The 19,830-nt window shown below is 42.5% G+C and overlaps 1 protein-coding gene across 1 annotated transcript; it reads right to left on the bottom strand.

Annotated features, from left to right (window-relative positions):
- Positions 1–3,398: 3,398 nt before the first annotated feature.
- LOC115647564 (maestro heat-like repeat-containing protein family member 1) lies at positions 3,399–14,603 on the bottom strand. The gene is made up of 6 exons (XM_030554278.1): positions 14,369–14,603; positions 8,554–8,672; positions 8,117–8,245; positions 5,751–5,913; positions 4,813–4,895; positions 3,399–3,460 (listed from the first exon to the last, which is right to left on the bottom strand). The coding sequence occupies exons 1-6, from the start codon at positions 14,397–14,399 to the stop codon at positions 3,458–3,460; spliced, it is 528 nt and encodes a 175-aa protein (XP_030410138.1). The 5' UTR covers positions 14,400–14,603; the 3' UTR covers positions 3,399–3,457.
- Between the last annotated feature and the right edge of the window lie 5,227 nt (positions 14,604–19,830).

Below are 19,830 nucleotides of genomic sequence, written 5' to 3'. Positions count from 1 at the left end.
TGAGTATAGTTACCAACATGTCCATGTATTGGCAGCGTTGAGGTTCCTGGAAATATCTACCATTTTAACAGTGATATCTCACCAAAACTTTCTAGAGAAGGTCTCTCACTTCTGAGGTCTGTGATAGGATGTTTCTGAGTATTCAATGTCAAATCACACTGACTTATAGCTGCTGTTTTACACAGTAAAATTTTCATTCTCACCCTGAAATTTGTTTTAACATTACTCCTTCACTGAATATCAGCATTTCAGATTATTTGACCATCCTGCCTCCCCCACAATGTGTATTAGCCTGCATTTTCCCAGGCTGAATGTGATAGTGAAATTTGCTACCTGTAGTTTTAGTTTCTTTGGGTCCTTTTGATTATTTTTTTGTTCTCACTGGTATTTGCAACATTGCCTAATTTTCTATGCTTTTTAAATTCACTTTCCTCCAAGAGCTAAAATAGGAAAAGTGTCATGAGAACTCTGGTCATATCCCTCTGCCCAGGTCTCTTTTGTTCTGTCTGTGCCTGTTCCTCTTCATGATGTCTGTTGTCCCCTTTATCCCTTCCCTCAGACTAACTTCAAGCCTAGGATGCAGTTAGCAGTAACACAATTATTAAATAACTTCCTAGTGTGGAAAGCTATCAGGATGTGGAACAGTCCAACAGAAGTGGCAGAATTCCCATTGCTTAAATTATTTCACATTAGTCAAACCATGGGAGGTGGCAGCATAGAGAACAACCTCGCATTGGTACCAGGGATAAATAAAATGACATAACAGGTCTTTTCCAACTTTAACTTCTACACACCTACTTCAATATAATGTTATCCTCGGGAGCTAAAAAATCTTACCGTGTTACAGGTGAAACCGCGTTATATCAAACTTGCTTTGATCCACTGGAGTGCACAGCTCTGCCCCTCCCCCCCGAGCACTGCTTTACCATGTTATATCTGAATTAGTGTTATATTGGGTCACGTTATATCGAGGTAGAGGTGTATTTATGACAAAAGAAGGTTAGGGTTGTAAATCAAAACACTAAAAAAATTAGGAAATTCCAGTATTAAGGTAGTGTGTGCCACCCTAATTCTACTTTCTTGTATGTATGCACTCTGTATACAATCTTTAATGACAATCACAGCATCCCAGGATTTTTTCTACAGGACCCCTGCTTCATTCATCCACTGTCTTTCATAGGCTTGGAACTTGGCCAAATTTGGGTAAATTTTCATAGGAACAGGAAAAGGCACAGTTCTGACAGCAGACTGACACCACCACTACTCTGACAAAATTTAAACCCCCTAGCTTCAAATCATAGATGCTCTAGAGCTTTTCAGGGAAACAATAGTATTTTTTAACATAGAAAAATGTATTTTCCCTAAACTTGTTTTGAGAAACAGCTGAACCATTTTTGCTGAAATTCCTGCTCCCACCCCATCTCAAAGAAAAATTCAGATTTCTGGCATGGCAAATTTCAGCTTAAACAGCTGAAGTTTGGCAAAGTTATAAACAACTGAAAAGCTGTCTTATAAAAGAAAATGTCAATCAAACCTACTTGCATCACCTATAGTCCAACTACACTTGATAAGCATGTCAGATGAATGTTTCTGCTAAAATTATCAATATTGAAATAGTTAACAATGTTGACATTTGAACTGTCATGATTAGGTTCAGTGAGAATGCCCAGATAAGATTAAAAAGGACAGCTAAAACCTCACAGAGGTACTGTTTTAAGCTGTCTGACAATTCACATGTTGCTTCATGTTTGGATCTTCACTACCATTAGGGCTAGAAACTTAATGCCTTGTCCCAAAAAGTTAATGCTCAGTTCCTGCAGAAAATCAGGAAGCCTTTAAGAACAGAAGGGTGTCCTAGCCCATCCTCACTCACTTCACACCCTGCTTTTTTAATCCCATGGTGGATTCCTCCACATCAAGAATGAGACCACATTTTCAGAGGCAGAGAGAGATGTGAAGGAAGCTTGTCCTGCTGTCACCCAAGCTATAGCTGTTCTGTAGATAAATAGACAATTAAACCTATAGTGCTGGCTTTCAAACTCCTTCCACCTGTACACATTCACCTGCCAAATTCTACACATATACTAAAAACACTTGGTGCCTAGGATTTCCTCTTCTCACCGTTCCCTTTGCAGTTGGGAACCATTTATTGAAGAGCACCAGGAAGGTCACATAGGCTTTGGCAGCTGCAGTTTCTCTGGTAATGTCCAGCTCTTCAGCTCCCTGTGGTGGCTGTGCCAGGTACCTTGATGCACACTGGGAGAGTTCTCTTAGTACTGCATGGAGAGTCAAAAAATTGTATTTTACTCTACAATTGGTAATAATCAGCATCGTTTTGGAAAGTTCTGCATGGTCCATAATTGAAATAAAGACTATCCACACTTTTCACAAATTCAGTTTGGAAAACCACCTTCCTGGAATTGATAGCTACTCCCCTCTAAACTCTGCCAGAGGTCCCAGACATGTTTACATGATTCAGCCTTTGCAAGTTGAATAGTCAACATAAAATGATGCCTAGCCACTCTGTACCAAACAGGAAAAAATACATGAAAATTCTGAGACCCCATAGCTCATTTGGTAAAAGAATCCCATTAACTGAGGATTTCACAGGGAGAGTTGATCTTTAATCCCTCTGAAATTAGAAACAAATGACAAATGGTGGATTTATGCACTTGCCCTGTGAACTTTACGTACAGAACAAAACCAAAGCACCGAGGAAGTGATTTTGGAACATTCACTCCTGGTGACAGGTACAGATTCATGGGAATAGGCTCATTGGCTTCAATGCTGTAACAATGAGAGGAAAGGGTTTCAAAATCTGGCCCTGGACACTGAATTCAAATGACTTTTTTCCTAGACATTAGGAGCATATTATCTTCACCTCCTTTCACATTCACAACCTTCCTAACCATGGCTCCATGCTGTCAATCTCCACTGACTTCCCTAGCCACCTTTCTGTACATTTCTGTATGCAATTCAATATATCCTTCTTGATGTTTCAAAATCTCCCTTGGACTCACTTCTCCAGACCTCTCTGACATGTATACTCAGCTACTTCCTCTGCCTCATCTCTCTACTCTCTTTCATCCTTGCCTTAAGAAAATACATAGGCAAGCTAGGGGTCAGTAGTAGCTGGATCTCAGTTAGAGAAGAAGAGGGTATAAGGAGCTTCCTTCCCTTCCCCTCCCCTCATTGTATAAGTTTAGGCAGAACTGCTTTTTCTGTGCTCAGGCAAGCACTTGCTAATTCTCCTCTCACCTCCTCCCTCCTAATGCATCATAAAGTCAATGAAAGAAGTCTGTGGGAAATGAAATCCAGACCTGGGAAATGGAAAATCTCTAAATACAAGGAAATTTGAAATTCTCACCATCACTAAATATCAGCATATGTTCTTCTGACTGGACTAGGGGCAGGGCTGGCAAGACACAGTCCCACATTGCACCTATATAGGGAGCCATTACTGGAAGAGAGGAAAAGAAAACACAACCAACTTTGTTTCCAGTTGGAATGTTCCTTTTTGTCCTGTGAAATTCATCTTCAGTACAGGAGGAAGGGAGATTTGCTTAAGGGAATTGTATCTGCCTGTCCAGCCCACCACAGAGCAATGGAGTGTATGCTTCATATTACATATGTAAAAAGGATACACAACTCTATGCATTTTTGAGAGATGTAGTTCAAGATCCTGCTACAAGCAGTTGTTACTTGTGGGCAGTTCCAAGTGGGCTGATATCTTGATAAACAGCTTCTCCAGAAAGTAGTTTTTATAAAAAGCCAAATGTCAGGAACACTATAACATGAAGGGCTCTCTCCTCAGGGCCGGCGCTACCATTTAGGCAGCCTAGGCAATCGCCTAGGGCGCCAGAATAATTGGTGGGTGCCGTTTTGCCGGAGGGGGCAGCTGGTGGCTCCGGTGGAGCTGCCGCAGTGGTGCCTGCGGGTGGACGGTTGGCTGCTCGCGCGGCTCCGGTAGACCTCCCGCAGGCTCCACTGCGGCAGCTCCACCGGAGCCACGGAGCACCGGACCCTCCGCAGGCACCACTGCGGCAGCTCCACCGGAGCCGCGGGACCAGCGCGCGGGGCGGCGAAATTGCCGTCTGCCTAGGGGGCTCAAACCCCTAGCGCCGGTCCTGTCTCTCCTCATTATCCACTAACATACAGAGGACAAAGGTTGGCTATGGACTATAGATCTTCCATCTGTGGCCTGGAAATATACCCAGATTGCCTCTCAGAGAGGAACTCTTATGGAATGCAATATTTTCACACGCAAGAATCTAAAAAATAAATCTGTAGTGGAAATGTGTATAGGTGAGGGAGAGCAGAAGGAGGGTCTCTGGTTGTGTAGGTCCAGGAGATATTTTGGGTCTTTATATACATAGGCATCTATACCTACACCTTCTCACCAGGATAGCCTTCCACCTCTTCCTAAACTCCCCAGCAGCAGCCAATGGTCCCTCCACCTCCCACTCCTTCAAAAGCTCCTTTCCTGGCCCCAGAAGCAGATCCTTCCCCTCAAGACCCCAATTTTCCTAGCTGTCAGTGGCTTCTGCAAGAAGCCAAGATTAATCATTGGATGATATGCCCTCTGCCAAACTGATGTTCCTGCTGCAGCCAAAAGCATGAGCTAAACCAAATGAAAGTGTAAAAACACAAGGGTAGAGGAGTTACCTTGTGCCTTGGGCCAGATTGTACCTTTAAGGCATATGCCTATGATGGAGGCAGTGTGAAGCTGCACTGCCCCAAAGGAGTTTGAGAAGGGAGCATGTATGATGCACCTGCTCCGTGAACATTACATACAGAACAAAAACAAAGCACCTTTGGATGGTGCAGCCTACTCAGCTCTGCAGTCCAGTGCAGTGGTGGGACAGGGCCATGTTCCTGTTGGGGCCATTTGCAACCTGCATGGTGTGTGGAGAAAGCAGCCTCAGCACTCTACCAAGCACAAATACTATGTTTTTATTGAGCCCAAACTCCCTCCCACCACTGACACAGCCACAATAAGGCTATGGACAATCTATCCCTAAGAGGATGAGAGGAAGCTCCTTCAGGAGTGAATGGTGTAGGGCAGAGATGTCTGAAATCCTGCCCTCCACCCCTGACAATTTTAAGTTTTCAGAAAAAAAAAACAACCCCAAACTTCACCAAACCACACATTTTAAATTGAAAATCGGAGTTGTAGTGCCTCACGGGAGTTATAGTTTGCTCTTCATGGCCCCATTCCATTCTCTGGGATGGGCTGCCCAGCTGGACTATATCTCCTATAATGCACCATGGCCAGGCTCTCCACATTATTCTGTCTCCCTTCACCGAGAGAGGAGACCATGATCCATTATGGAAGATGTAGTCAAGCAGCTGATCCAAGCTCATAGAGGAAAATGGGAATATGAAGAGCAAAGTACAACTCCCATGAGGCACTACAACTCTCATTTTTGGCAAAATCTTTAGGTTTGGGGCTAAAATATTTTGACCAAAAAAAAAAGAAAATCTATCAAGAAAAGCAGGCATTTTTAATGAAAAAATTCATTTTGTCACAACCCCAATTTTCCATTGAAAGCCAGGTTAGGTGGAAAATTTTTGACCAACCACAGTGTAGCAGTCACTATAGGAAGGGTACATAGGAAAAGCCCAGGTAACTCAGATCTGTTTAGTAGGCCACACAGGTGAATACTTCCCTGGAGAATAAGGAGAACAACATGAAACACTTTCCAATCTAACAAGAAACTCAGACAACAGGAAGTTCAGAAAGATGGTACCACTGAGTTGACAGAGCTTCTCCATTGCACAGAGGATACTGCGGTGGGGCAGGACTTTTGGCTGGAATCTCTCCTGCAGCATGGCCACAACATCTCCTGGACAGTGCTTCCCAACCGCCATTAGGATGGCAATGGCAGCCTCCTCAAATTCCTCCTTCAGCTCCTAGATCAGCACAGAGAAATTCTCGCCTCATTAGCTGTACTCAGAATTACACATGAAAGACTTTTCTCTGTGGAATCATTACCATCAGAAAGGAGTCCAAGAGACAAGTAAGAGAGTGAACAGCGTCAGCTGAGATCTGGAAACCCTGCCCTCCTCTCCAGACGTTTGGGGAAGGAGAAGAGAGGGGGAAATAACATAATCCTATCAGGGGATTAGAAAAGGGATCAACCTGATTAATTTAGGGTGTATCCTATCTTAGCCATTACAGTCCTGTGGTCTCACAGCTACAACATCATGGGTCTACTTAATCCTTCGGATCCTATTTTCCAGCTTCAGGACATTGGTAACTCTCACTGAAATCAATGGGAATTACTCAGCTCCCATGGCAGAGGAACAGGACCGCTGGCATAATTCCACTCACTTCAAAAGACTTACATCAGGGATGAATTAGGTCCTGTCCTCTAAACAGGCAGAATGCTAATGAGGAAATATGTTTAAATGCCTTGTTTAGACAATGGTAACAGGCGATTCAAGGAAAGGCATTGCTTTCCTAGAAATATCCATGATAAAATTATAAAACAGCATTAAATTTGGGTTCCTGAAGGATCGCAAAGCACTTTGCATATAATATGTTATATAATCTCTAAAGGATCATGCAGCCACAATTGGGTCTGATCATGGCAGTAGTTCTATACCAACAAGCTCTTTGGGACAGGGACTGTGTTGTTCTGTGTTTATGCAATCCCAAGCACAGTAGGGCCCTGGTCTTTTACTGGTCTCCTCATCACTATTATAATACAAATAATAAATATGTGTAATAATAAACAACATTAAGTGATATTTGAAGAAAAATGCATCTAACAGAAGAATTTTCACATATAGGAAACAGAATAATGACTAGCTCTAGAATATAATTTTGTCAAAAGTGCCACAGAGTCTGCTATAGTTCACTTCAGTTACTGAATAAACCTGAATATGTTTACTTAACTCATGAGAGCTGACAAAATCTCAGCTCAGGTTATCATATGGGCTTCAGAAGCTGAGGGTCAGAACAGATAGCTAAGGGTTAATGTTTCTTTCACCTGGAAAGGAGTAACCTGAAACACCTGACCAGAGGACCAATCAGGAAACAAGACTTTTTCAAATCTGGGTGAAGGGAAGTTTGTGTGTGAGTTCTTTGTTCTTTGTCTCGTGTCTGTTCCTCTTGGCTATGGGAAGGATTTTTTTTGTCTTCTGCTTTCTAATTTTTTGTTTTCAAGTTGTGAGTACAAAGATCATAAAACAATAGAGGTTATTGTTTTTTTTCCCTCAAGTTGTGAGTACAAAGATCATAAAACAATAGGGGTTATTGTTTTTTTTTTCTTTTGTATTTACATGTGTGTAGTTGCTGGAGTGTTTTAAATTGTGTTCTTTTGAATAAGGCTGTTTATTCATATTTCTTTTAAGCAATTGACCCTGTATTTGTCACCTTAATACAGAGAGACCATTTTTATGTATTTTTGCTTCTTTTTACATAAAGCTTTGTTTTTAAGATCTGTTGGAGTTTTTTTAGTGGGGAACTGCAAGGAATTGAGTCTGTAGCTCACCAGGGAATTGGTGGGAGGAAGAAGTCAGGGGAAAATCTGTGTGTGTTAGATTTACTAGCCTGACTTTGCATTCCCTCTGGGTAAAGGAGGGGGGTGGGGGGTGAGCTTGGCTCTCTCTCTCGGTACTTGTATTTCCAGGACTGGAAATAGGGAGGGTGGAATCCCTCTATTTAGATTCACGGAGCTTGCTTCTGTGTATCTCTCCAGGAACCCAAGGAGGGAACACCTGGGAAGGAGGAGGGGTAAGGGAAATGGTTTATTCCCCTTTGTTGTGAGACTCAAGGAATTTGGGTCTTGGGGTCCCCAGGGAAGGTTTTTGGGGGGACCAGAGTGCCCCAAAACACTCTAATTTTTTTGGTGGTGGCAGCTTTACCAGGTCCAAGCTGGTAACTAAGCTTGGAGGTTTTCATTCTAACACCCATATTTTGGACGCTAAGGTCCAAATCTGGGAATATGTTATGACAGAAGCATGTCACGTGACATGCCCAGGACACCAATAACCATCCTTTATTGTTTATGGCACTATTACCTAGAGAAAGAATGAAGCTCTGAATAAGACCTGGATGTCTAGATACAATTTTGAGTCCCTCTTTCTCTCCTACATCTTATATTCTTACCGAATTCTTGATTAGATTGATGGAGGTGATGTCAACCAGCCGCTGGGCCAGGTCACTGTTGAGGTGATTGACAACATTGATTTTTGTTTCTAGGTTTCTCAAGATGTGAAGCTGGTGCTCCACAGACAACTGCAAGGAGGACAGAAAACAATGACTTGTGTTGATGTATGGGAAAGTGAGAATTTAACATCATTTCTGACAAATTCTGTGGATTACAATATTATTCCAAGTACTGTGATTGGTGGGAAGGGTCAGGAGAGAAGGAATCAGAGTATATGGGAAACGTGAGAGGGAAATAGACTGAATCAAATCAAGTAAGTAGATGGGATAAATCACAGAGGACAGGTGAGGGGAGAAGTTGGTTTATATGGGAGAGGCAAAGGGAAGGAGGCTGGTTCATGTAAACTGTTTTTGCATTGCATAGACACTGTTCATACCAAATCATTGTTCTCAAGACATTCTAGGATGCTCTTTATCTCCGCCTCCTCATTGTCCGATTCAGTGAGCTCAGTTACTCCTTCTTCCTTCCCCAAAGCCTTTTGGAATATTTTTGAAGCTGAAAAAAAGAAAGAAAGTTAATTCTTGTCTAATAGGAGGGTACCCACCTCCTCCTGGTCAAGCAGGACAAAAAACACATGGAAACGCACAGTCTCACATTATAAGTTCCTCTGGAAATGTTCCCTACATTCTGGACTAAATCCTTAGGCACTTTAAATCCATTGACTTCAACGGAGCTGCGTTGATTTACACCAGTGAAGGACCTGTCACTCCCTGTTCAAAATGGTTAATGTCAAAATGGAATATAGAGATTTCACACTATCATGGTCCTGCAAATGCCTCAGCTTTGTAATGCAGAGAAGGCAATGAACAGTCTGGAAGAGAAATGTAATTATTGTGACAGGGAAAGTGCTATGCAAATGAAGAAATCTTTAGTTCACAACGAGAGGATATAGAACACATTGCACAGGAGCTATGGACATGATCCAAAGCCTATTGGAGTTAATGGAAAAACTCCCATTGACTAGACCTGGGTAAAAAAAGTATTTTTCACGTCACTGATAATTTTAATAAACCAAAACCAAGATTTAAAAAAACTTCTGGTGTACTGAAAAGTCAAAACAAATGTTTCAGGTCAAATGAAATATTGTGTTTAAATTTCAAGCATTTTAAAACTTTTTAATTAAAAAAAGTTAAAGGAACAAAATCTCATCTTCAATTGAAAAACTGAAACATGTGTTTTAACATTTTCAAAACAAAAAACTATGTATTTTTTCCAGTGTTTTTTTCACCTAACAAAAGATTTGGCAAAATCAACATGAATTTACTAAATGTTTGGTGTTGCCAAACCTGCATTTTTTGCAGAAAAAATTTCAGTCAAAACATTTTGTTGAGCTCTACCACTGACTTCTCTGGGCTCTGTGACAAAGTTTGGATTGCTACAAGTTGCAACTTAATAATTCAGAAGACTTCACAGAAAAAAATAAAAAGGTAAACAAGCAGTTATGAAAAACTGGATTAATATTTATTTTGATTTAAATAATAATTTTAAATAGACCTCTAGACAGGTAAGCAGTGAGATACCTTGAAAACTTTGGATGAAAAGTGTTACCAAAAATGCAAAGTATTATTAATTTATTTTAATTAATTATAAATTTCTGTCAATCCATGAACCAGACACACTTCTAATGACAGAAATAGTGCAGAAATTACCCATAAAACTCCACAGCCACGTCAACCTAAAGCAGAACATCATTAATCTCAAGGGTGAGAACAGTGCCACCACCAGGAAGACAGGAAAGATGGACATTTAGCTGAACCTCCTACCTTTTCAATGAGCTGCACAGGATTTAGGGCTTGTCTACATCAGAAAGTTGCAGCGCTGGTGAGGGAGTTACAGCGCTGCAACTTTGAGAGTGTCCACATCTGCAGGGCATCACCAGCGCTGCAACTCCCTCTTTGCAGCGCTGGCCGTACTCCCGTTTTGTCTCGGGTGTAGAGGATCCAGCGCTGGTGATCCAGCGCTGGTAATGCAATGTAGACACTCACCAGCGCTTTTCTTGACCTCCGTGGAAGGAGGAAGCCTCTGGTAATCAAGCTGGTTTCCTTTCCCGGTTTGCCCTCTCGGTCCCGGAGCCAGCCAGCAAACCGCGGGGAAGGAGACCTGCTTGCTCGGGGTTCCGGGACCGAGAGAGCAAACCGGGAAAGGAAACCAGCTTCGCCGCGGTTTGCTCTCTCGGTCCCGGAACCCCGAGCAAGCAGGTCTCCTTCCCCGCGGTTTGCTGGCTGGCTCCGGGACCGAGAGAGCAAACCGCGGCGTTCCCGGTTTGCTCTCTCGGTCCCGGAACCCCGAGCAAGCAGGTCTCCTTCCCTGCGGTTTGCTGGCTGGCTCCGGGACCGAGAGAGCAAACCGCGGCGAAGCTGGTTTCCTTTCCCGGTTTACTCTCACGTTCCCGGAGCCAGCCAGCAAACCGCGGGGAAGGAGACCTGCTTGCTCGGGGTTCCGGGACCGAGAGAGCAAACCGCGGCGAAGCTGGTTTCCTTTCCCGGTTTGCTCTCTCGGTCCCGGAACCCCGAGCAAGCAGGTCTCCTTCCCCGCGGTTTGCTGGCTGGCTCCGGGACCGAGAGAGCAAACCGCGGCGTTCCCGGTTTGCTCTCTCGGTCCCGGAACCCCGAGCAAGCAGGTCTCCTTCCCCGCGGTTTGCTGGCTGGCTCCGGGACCGAGAGAGCAAACCGCAGCGTTCCCGGTTTGCTCTCTCGGTCCCGGAACCCCGAGCAAGCAGGTCTCCTTCCCTGCGGTTTGCTGGCTGGCTCCGGGACCGAGAGAGCAAACCGCGGCGTTCCCGGTTTGCTCTCTCGGTCCCGGAACCCCGAGCAAGCAGGTCTCCTTCCCTGCGGTTTGCTGGCTGGCTCCGGGACCGAGAGAGCAAACCGCGGCGAAGCTGGTTTCCTTTCCCGGTTTGCTCTCTCGGTCCCGGAACCCCCCTTGAAGCCGCCCAACAGCGCTGCAGTGTGGCCACATCTAACACCACTTGCAGCGCTGGTTGCTGTAAGTGTGGCCACTCTGCAGCGCTGGCCCTATACAGCTGTACTAATACAGCTGTAACAACCAGCGCTGCAAAATTTTAGATGTAGACATGGCCTTAGTCACCAAAGTCACAGATTTAAGGGATAGACACTAATTCAGCCACAATAGCCTTTAGTCTAGAGGTACCACGGCTAAAGAAAACCATGAAGCAGGTAAACAGAAGTGCAAGGGGCAAGGGAGGAACAATGAAATTATGATGAAGTGAAAAGAAAACTAAGATTTAAGAATCAAAGCATACATATGCGGCCCCTAGTCTGGGTACATGAGGTGTCTAATAATTTTTGATGCCCTTCTCTGGACCATATATATTTCTGCCTTTTCTTTTTTTGATGTGACCAAGTGTTGTATCATTTTAGAACCAAATTCTACTCTCAGTTCCAGAGGTATAAATCCAGAGTAATCTTATTAAAAACCAAATGAGTTACTCCCAATGTTCGTACGCTACACCTGTCAAGGTGGTGTGTGAGCAAATCTGGATTTGAACCAGCATAACTGAAAATAGAACGTGACCTTTCCTGGCTGATATGTTCACTTTTAGTTGATGATGTCTTGGCCTTGCAAGAGGATGGACTTGATTTTAAATGTTATTCTCTGTGCCTCTCTCCTGTTATCCTGAAACCAAACACAATGCTCAAGGTCACCAATGTATTAAGTACCAGTTTTATATAGTGATAGTAACAATATTCTCCATATTGTTTTCTTTCCTTTTCTTAATATAGCTGTGATGGGTTATGATGTGTGGTGGTAGGAAGATAACTTGGTATTTAGGTCCTGTTAGGGAGATCATGGAGGAGAGGAAAGAATTCTCCATTATGATGTTTGGCTTTGAATCATTCAGACTCTCTGAAAGGCACTTCCTGAGCTGGGTGGGCATGAGTCCCTCTCTTTTCACTTCTTCTATAGTATCAAACAAGTGATCTGCCTACTTCCTGGCCTGGTATGAATGCGCCTCTTCTCTTTTCTTTCTGTCCTAGTTGTGTTGGGGGGAAAGAAAAAAATCTGTCCATCTCTTATTTTCCTCTCTTTAAACAGAATCAGTAGAAAAATAAAGGTGTCAAGACAGTTTAGAAAAAGGCCTTTGTGAGTGCATTAGCATGAAGCAGGATTGACTATTGTTTGTGTAAAGTGCTATGCAAATGCTATTCATCATTAATAACAATATTTTTATTGAACTATTTCAGGAAATAGTAACACTTGGTATGTTAATGCTGTAATATAGCAAAATTGGCTTCCTTAATCAATTTCCTGTTTTAAGATACTATTATTAAGTTAGCTAGGACCAATATATTGCACTATAGAATTATTTAAAAGTCCAACATAGCACATGAGAGCATGGAACAAACCCTAATGAGCCAAGTCATGTATACAACATATGGTCACAGAACATGGGATACATAAGTTCTTAAATGTGCTGTAGTGCACAATCCTGCACTGGCTAAATCATAAGGGGTAATGGTAAATGAATTATATATTATCTTATCTAAAGACTTTTCCATCCCTACTTTCTCACTAAATGATTTAAAGAGACATTTTGGGGTAGATTAGGCACAACCTGTACATCTTTTAAACTAAAACAGAAACAATAATAATGTATGTGAAAGTGGTTCCTTCCAACACTGAAGTACTTGGATCATTGTACATCCTAATTTGGGTGAGTGGTCTTTCACAGTAAGTTATACACAGTCTAATTAGAGGGGGGAAGAAAGGCAAATATTATTTTACATTGACATTGTGGTAGTGACTAATTACCTCAATTAAGTCATGACAGCATTGCATTAGCCACTGAATACATATATAGTAAGTGACACTTCCTGCTCCAAAGAGCTTATAGTCTAACAGACAATACATAACAGGTGGGTCATAGGATGATAAGGTAAGATGGGGTAACAAAAATAATAGTGAGTTTTAGTACAGACTAGGTGTAGCTAAGAGTTGTACACATCAATAGCAGATATCACAGCTCACCACAGACATACAAAGGAAAAATACCAAAAGTCATAGATCTCATTTTAATAATATGCTGTTGCCTCTTTTTGACCTGAGTGGCTAGTCAAATTTTAGGGCCCTGGGGACGTGCCAGTTGGAAGAAGAAATTGTTGAAATGTGGAATTTTGACACATGCTTGTTTATTTACAAGGAACATGCAAAGTCTTCCTACTCTGAACTCTGGAAGAACCAAGAACAAAAGGTGCAGTTTCAGAGCTCCCAAAGCCTCTTTAGCTAAAACCAGACCCAAAATTCTCTCTCTAGCTTTTTCCAAGTAACACCGTGCTCACAAGCTAGCGCTTGGCTTTCTTGCTTTTTGTCTCTGCCTTTCAGTGTAGTCTCTGTTCTCAATTTCCATGTGTTCTGCCTTCCATCATGCGCACAGATGCAAAATCAAACTCCAGGGTTTTTCACAATCCCCTTTTGTTTTAGACTGGGGGCTTCTGATTAACTCAGTTATGTAAATTGAAAGGTGCGTTCACACCCAGTTCCGAGAGTTGTGATCAGTGCAGTCACCAGTACCTCTCAGCATAATGCTCCTTTCTTTTACAGTAAAAGCTCCTTAATAACGCTTAGCTGATTGTTTAAAATACTGTAAAACTGCTATGCCACTGCCTTTCATTCAGTAGCAATGATCCTCTCTACATCATAATGAATGACAAATGCCTAGCCTAATTTTGAAGAGCTCCTGCCTACGCTTAGCCTTTGATGCAGTTGGGTTCAAACATGGCAATGCTTAAGGTTCTCAGTTAAATTAGTGCAGCTGTTTATTATAACAGGATTGTCTAGTGGTTAGGGCACAAGGGGACCCAAGTTCATGTCCCTATTCCACCCCAGACTTCTTGAATGACCTTCTGCAAGTCTCTCTCTACCTCTGTTCTCCCTCTGCAAAATGGGGATAGCACTTTCTTAACTCACAGATAAATACAATAAAGATTATGAAGAACTCAGATATACAATAACAGGGACCAGATAAGTACCTAAGAGATAGATCTGAATAAATCTCTTCAATAAGTGTCAATATGAAGGAAGCAAGATTCTCCTCCTAAAACCTGATTCAACCCAGTAGAGAGATTTCTGTTTTCCTAGAGTTGGAGATTATTTATAAGAAACCATTTTAAAAGTATTTATCAACTGTTCTCACTGGCATCTGGTAAAAAAGAAAAGAAAAGGTTACTTACTTGTAACTGGAATTCTTCGAGATGACTGCATGTTCACATGTGTGGGTAATGGGCTGACGAGTGCAGCCTAATGGTAGAACCTTCTGCAAGCAGTGCCTGTTAGAGAGCCTCTGTGCCCCCTTCTGCTGCTCCTCTCACTGTCGCTGAATGTTCTGAAGATGAGGCTACATAAGGGGTGCTGCTCCCTCTACTGCCTCAGTTGTTTCTACCACTGACCCAAAGGAACCAAAATAGGACTCTGAGAAAAGGGGAAAGAAGAGCAGGAAGTGAGTGTATGCAGAGGCCTCTGTCATAAACAGATAGCTAAGGGTTAATGTCTCTTACACCTGGAAAGAAGAAACCTGAAACACCTGACCAGAGGACCAATCAGGAAACAAGACTTTTTCAAATCTGGGTGGAGGGAAGTTTGTGTCTGAGTCCTTTGTTCTTTGGTTTTCTGCCTGTCTCTCTCTCGGCTATGAGAGGATTTCTGTTTCCTGCTTTCTAATCTTCTGTTTCCAAGTTGTAAGTACAAATATAGTAAGGCAGTAAGGTTTCTATTGTTTTCTTTTGTATTTATATGGGTATAGTTGCTGGAATGTTTTGAATTGTATTCTTTTTGAATAAGGCTGTTTATTCATATTTCTTTTAAGCAAATGACCCTGTATTTGTCACCTTAATACAGAGAGACCATTTTTATGTACTTTTTCTTTCTTTTAATATAAAGCTTTCTTTTTAAGACCTGTTGGAGTTTTTCTTTAGTGGGGAACTCCAGGGAATTGAGTCTGTGCTCACCAGGGAATTGGTGGGAGGAAGAAGTCAGGGGGAAATCTGGGTGTGTTAGATTTACTAGCCTGACTTTGCATTCCCTCTGGGTGAGGGGGGAAAGAGAGATTAGCTCTCGGTAATTCTGTTTTCCAGGACTGGGAATGGGGAGGGTGGAGTCCCTCTGTTTAGATTCACCAGATTTGGTTGCTTCTAGTTCAGTGAAACTGTACTTTTGTTAATTCACTCTGTTTACTGGTTAAGATGAACTTGTACATCACCATGTTCTGTACTTCTAGAACCTAAAAGACAAAGCATGTTTGTAATTTAGGATAAATGAATGTAACTAGCTCTTAAAATGCTTACCGTTATTCTGTCTCAAAACGTCTGTCACAACAGTCTCTCATACTCAGTAAACCATTCCCTCCCTCTTGCAAACTGCACCAAAATCAGACTCCACATACAGCAGAGACACTTCTGAGGTAAACTGAAGGATGATTCTTTCTTACTTGAAGGGGAAAACAGTTTGAGGCAGGTCCTCAGCTGGTGTAAATCAGCATAGCTCTCTTGTCCCTAAAGAAGCTACACCAATTTACACCAGCTGAGGATCTGGCCTTAAATATTCATTAGAGCTTTAGTTTTTTCAAAGCAGAGTTCACTGGAACAAATGTAGAAATATCCAGTGTCTACCCATGCAACCAGCTGAATTCCTTGACTTATCCATTGTCAAGATAGGTCATAATGGACTACCACACTGTTGCTAGGAGATCAGCCACAAGACTTATGTAACAGGTTCTTCTGGCAGTCACCTCTCACTCCATTAAAGTCAGTGGGGTTATTGGTGTAAAACCCATGTGAAAGGAGCATGAAACCCAATGGCACTGAATATACAAGGTTTGGGAGTTGGGTAGGGTCAGGGAGGGGCTATCAAATCAATCAATCTGGTACAGTCTGAAAGTCTCAACAACTATATCTTTTTTATTTGTATTGTGCTAGCACCTAGGAGCTGATCATGGGTCATGATGCTACTGTGCTTTTCACTGTAGAAACACAACCATATGGGCCAAACCTTCCCAAGTTTTCTCCTTACATACGAAGCATGTTTCTCTTTTTAAAATATGAATAGTTTGTTATTGATTGTGGTTTTTCCCAGAAGCTGACAGGGAGGTATGTGGTAGAGAAGATGCATTTACAAAATAAATGCTGTCTCCTTTAGCCAGGTTGAATACCACCATACTCTGTTAGTATTCTCATTTTCCTCAGTAGAATGTAGTGGTTGAATAAGGTCCTCTCAATGCGAGTAGAGGGAGGTAGAATTTGATCCCAAATGTGTGACTATGAAAAAATATGGAGGAAGAGACCAAGTATTCTGTTTGTTTGTTTGTCTCTTGACTATATTTTGAAAAAAATACAGGAAGTGCTAATCAATTAAACCTATGCAAAACAGAGAAAAGGGAAAACCCAATCAACCCCAACATTCATGCATCGAATTGTATCATTTGAGTGGTGTATAATAGTATAGCAATAGGCCTTCTCTAGTAACTGACCTTTCTCATTTAATACAGAGGTCCTGATGTGGACTTGATGCCCTGTTGAGCATGGTCTGCAAACACAGAGATGGAACACGATCCCTGCCTTGCCGAGATTACAATCTAAGAGTTCAATCCTACAGATACTTACATTATATGTGTAAAGTTTATTCATGTGTAGTCACATATGCTTAAGAGTTTGCAGCATTGAGTACCCAAGTATCCAAATACATGTTTTAAAATAAATATATTTCCCTTGAAGTTGGCACGTGCTTTTATTTCTTTTTTTGGGGGGGAGCAGTTATTTATAAGTAGCTTCACCCTTTTAACTTGCTGTCATGGAATGTGATTTTTTTTTTAAAGTCTCAATCTGATCTGAATTAGTCCACATTCAGAAGAAGTGACAGGCTAAGGGGAGTGTAAACCAAACCTTACTTCACTTATCTGATGTTCTAAGTTCATAATTCTATGATACTTGGCCAATTGTTAATAACATCACTAACATCGGAGCGAGCAAAAGAGAATTCTCTGCTTTCCATCAGCCCTTACAGACAAAACACAGAATTATGTATTCCTTGTTTAGTGTAAACAGTGTGCTTTGTGCTATATACAAACACAAAAGAGAGACTCTGCCACAAAAAACTTGCAATCTAGAAGGCAGAACTTGGTCCTTCAGTATGATCTACACAGGCAAATGCCTATTCCTCATGTGAAGTCCTGTGGACTACACCAGTTTACACTAATTGGGGATCTGGTTTTCCACCTTATCCACCCCTGACTGAAAGGATTATAAGATCTCTGAGATATTTGACAATTATGGACTACTAAAAGCAATTAAAGGAAATTAATGGGTGTAGGAATCAATTTAAAAAAATGGTGCTAAGGCTGCCAGGAGATGAAGTGATAGTTAACTTATCATCAGTGTCAACAATTAGCCTAATTATTAGGCCTAAACCTTCAAAAGGGTCTGTGACTGTTCTGCAAGATGCTGATTGCCCTCAACTCCCACTGAAGTCCATGGGCAATGAAGGCACTCAGCGCCAGGCAGCACAGCCTTAACACCTTGACTGTTGGGTCCCTTACTAGGACCCTGAGCTAACAGAAGCCTATTATCTAAGGTGAAAGCGCAGATGCATTAATTAGACGGGTGGCCCTTCATTCTCTCGTGTGTGGCCACCCATGTGCACAACTTACAGGGAACTATCCGTGGACCACCTGAATGGAGCTCGGGGATCACAGTCTGAGAACCTCTGCACTAGACTATGGCCTTCGAACCATATATGTTATAAATTCCTCAGGGACCATGTTTTGTACAGAGAAAACTGGTTGCTAAACACATACTTATAATAAATAAGAACATATGGTAAAATCCGGTAAATTACTGTTCTGTAAATCCATATATTTAAACATACATACCAGTATCTATAATTTTTCATTCCATAATGTACTAGACTACTCTGTCATAAATGGATTTCATTATCCTTAACTTTCAGAAACTTTTGAACCTTCGTTTTTCCTTACCAGACATGGGCTCTTCTGTTTCAAATGTGGGTAAATAGTGCCATCATGTGGCCTTGTATATGTATTTCAGAGAAGTATTTAATGGACAAAACCACAAAAAAAAGTCAGCAGGTATCCATCCCTGAGTGATGAGCTGTGTTCCCTTTAATTTTTCCCACACATACGGGGAATGAATATGGATGTGATGTGTGATAGATCACTTCCATATTGGTGCACATAAAATTCATGTGGTGGGGTAGGGCCAAGGGGTTCAGGGTGTGGAAGGGGGCTCAGAGTTGGGGCAGAGGGTTAGAGTGCAGGAGAGTGAGGGCTGTAGCTGGAGGCGCAGGCTTTGGGATAGGGCTTAGGGCTGGGGCAGAGGGTTGGGGTGTGGCAGGGGAAGGGCTCCAGTGGGGGGTGTGGGTTTTGGGATGGGGATGAGGGGACTGGGATTCAGTAGGGCTCCCTAACGCTACAGTGGGGAGAGACACTCTCCAACTCTCTTCCTGAAGCAGCACCTGGGTTGGGAGGGCAAGGGGCACCTGTCCCCCGGCCATGGCAGGTCCGAGGCTGGGCTAGGGCAGGGGCATCTCTCCTCACCGCAGCTCTGAGCGTCTGCATGGTGCTTAATAGGCAGCTGCATGGCCTCAGTTTAGAGGGAACGTAGTTGGTGAGCACAGGCATTGACTTTTGGTTTTGCCAGTGGGGGCTCTTGAAGAGATGCATGTGTTGGGGGCAGGCGCTGCCAGTTTTGGGGGGAGAGGCTATTTTCATCATATTTATACATTTCTTTCATATTCTAGTTATTGAATGTGTCCATCACTGGTGTCTTAATTTACTCATGATTAAAATAGTAATGTACTACATAATTACATAATCATGAATTACAGTATATTAAAATCATTGCATTCACCTATATGCTGTCTTCACCTTTGTCCCACTTTAAAGACATTACATCTCACTGTAGCTATTGGATGAAACTGTTAGCAACACTATGGTTCAGGGGTGCTCAGTACTGGGTTTTAAATGGAACCAGTGGTGCCAGGCCCACATGCAGAAGGGAATCCAGGGCCTGGACTGTGGCCTCACCCTCACCCCACCCGTGCTCAGCCTCTTTCACCCACCTGCTGCTTGCTCTTCTCTCTGCTCACTCCTCTTCATTTCCCCTCCCCTGTGTGAGTGGTGGGTGAGGCCTTTGGGGGGAAAGGCTAAATGGGGAGGGGCCTCAGAGGGAAGAGGCCCCGGGGCAGAGCCAGAGTCTGGGCACTGGGGCCCACAAAAGATGAATCCAGCCCTATTGGTGTTGAGCATACTCTATTTTTTTCGATGGGTGCTTGAGCCCCAGAACACCCATGGAGTTGGTGCATATCGTGGGGAAATTTTCCAAAGAGAAAAAACACACACAAATTATTCCAGTAGTAAAAACTGATAAAAGCTAAACCAGGAAGAGTTACTTACCTGTAAGTGAAGTTCCTCAAGCAGAAGCTTAAAGTCTGTTGACTGCAAAATACTAATGCAGAAGCAGCTAGTACTGGAGCATGATACAGAGCAATGGGGCTGATAGATATACTCAGAGGAAGAATTCTAACTTTTTGAGGCATTAGTAAACCAAACTGTTGGCAGCGGGTACTGAAAATGACACTGAGTTCAAATTAGCAGAAAATTGAAGTCTAGGGAACTCATTGATCC

This window comes from Gopherus evgoodei, chromosome 3 (genome assembly GCF_007399415.2).
Source record: "Gopherus evgoodei ecotype Sinaloan lineage chromosome 3, rGopEvg1_v1.p, whole genome shotgun sequence".
NCBI classification, from domain to species: Eukaryota; Metazoa; Chordata; order Testudines; family Testudinidae; genus Gopherus; species Gopherus evgoodei.
Note: the sequence above shows the minus strand (reverse complement) of the source record. Positions and strands in the feature narration are given on the sequence as shown.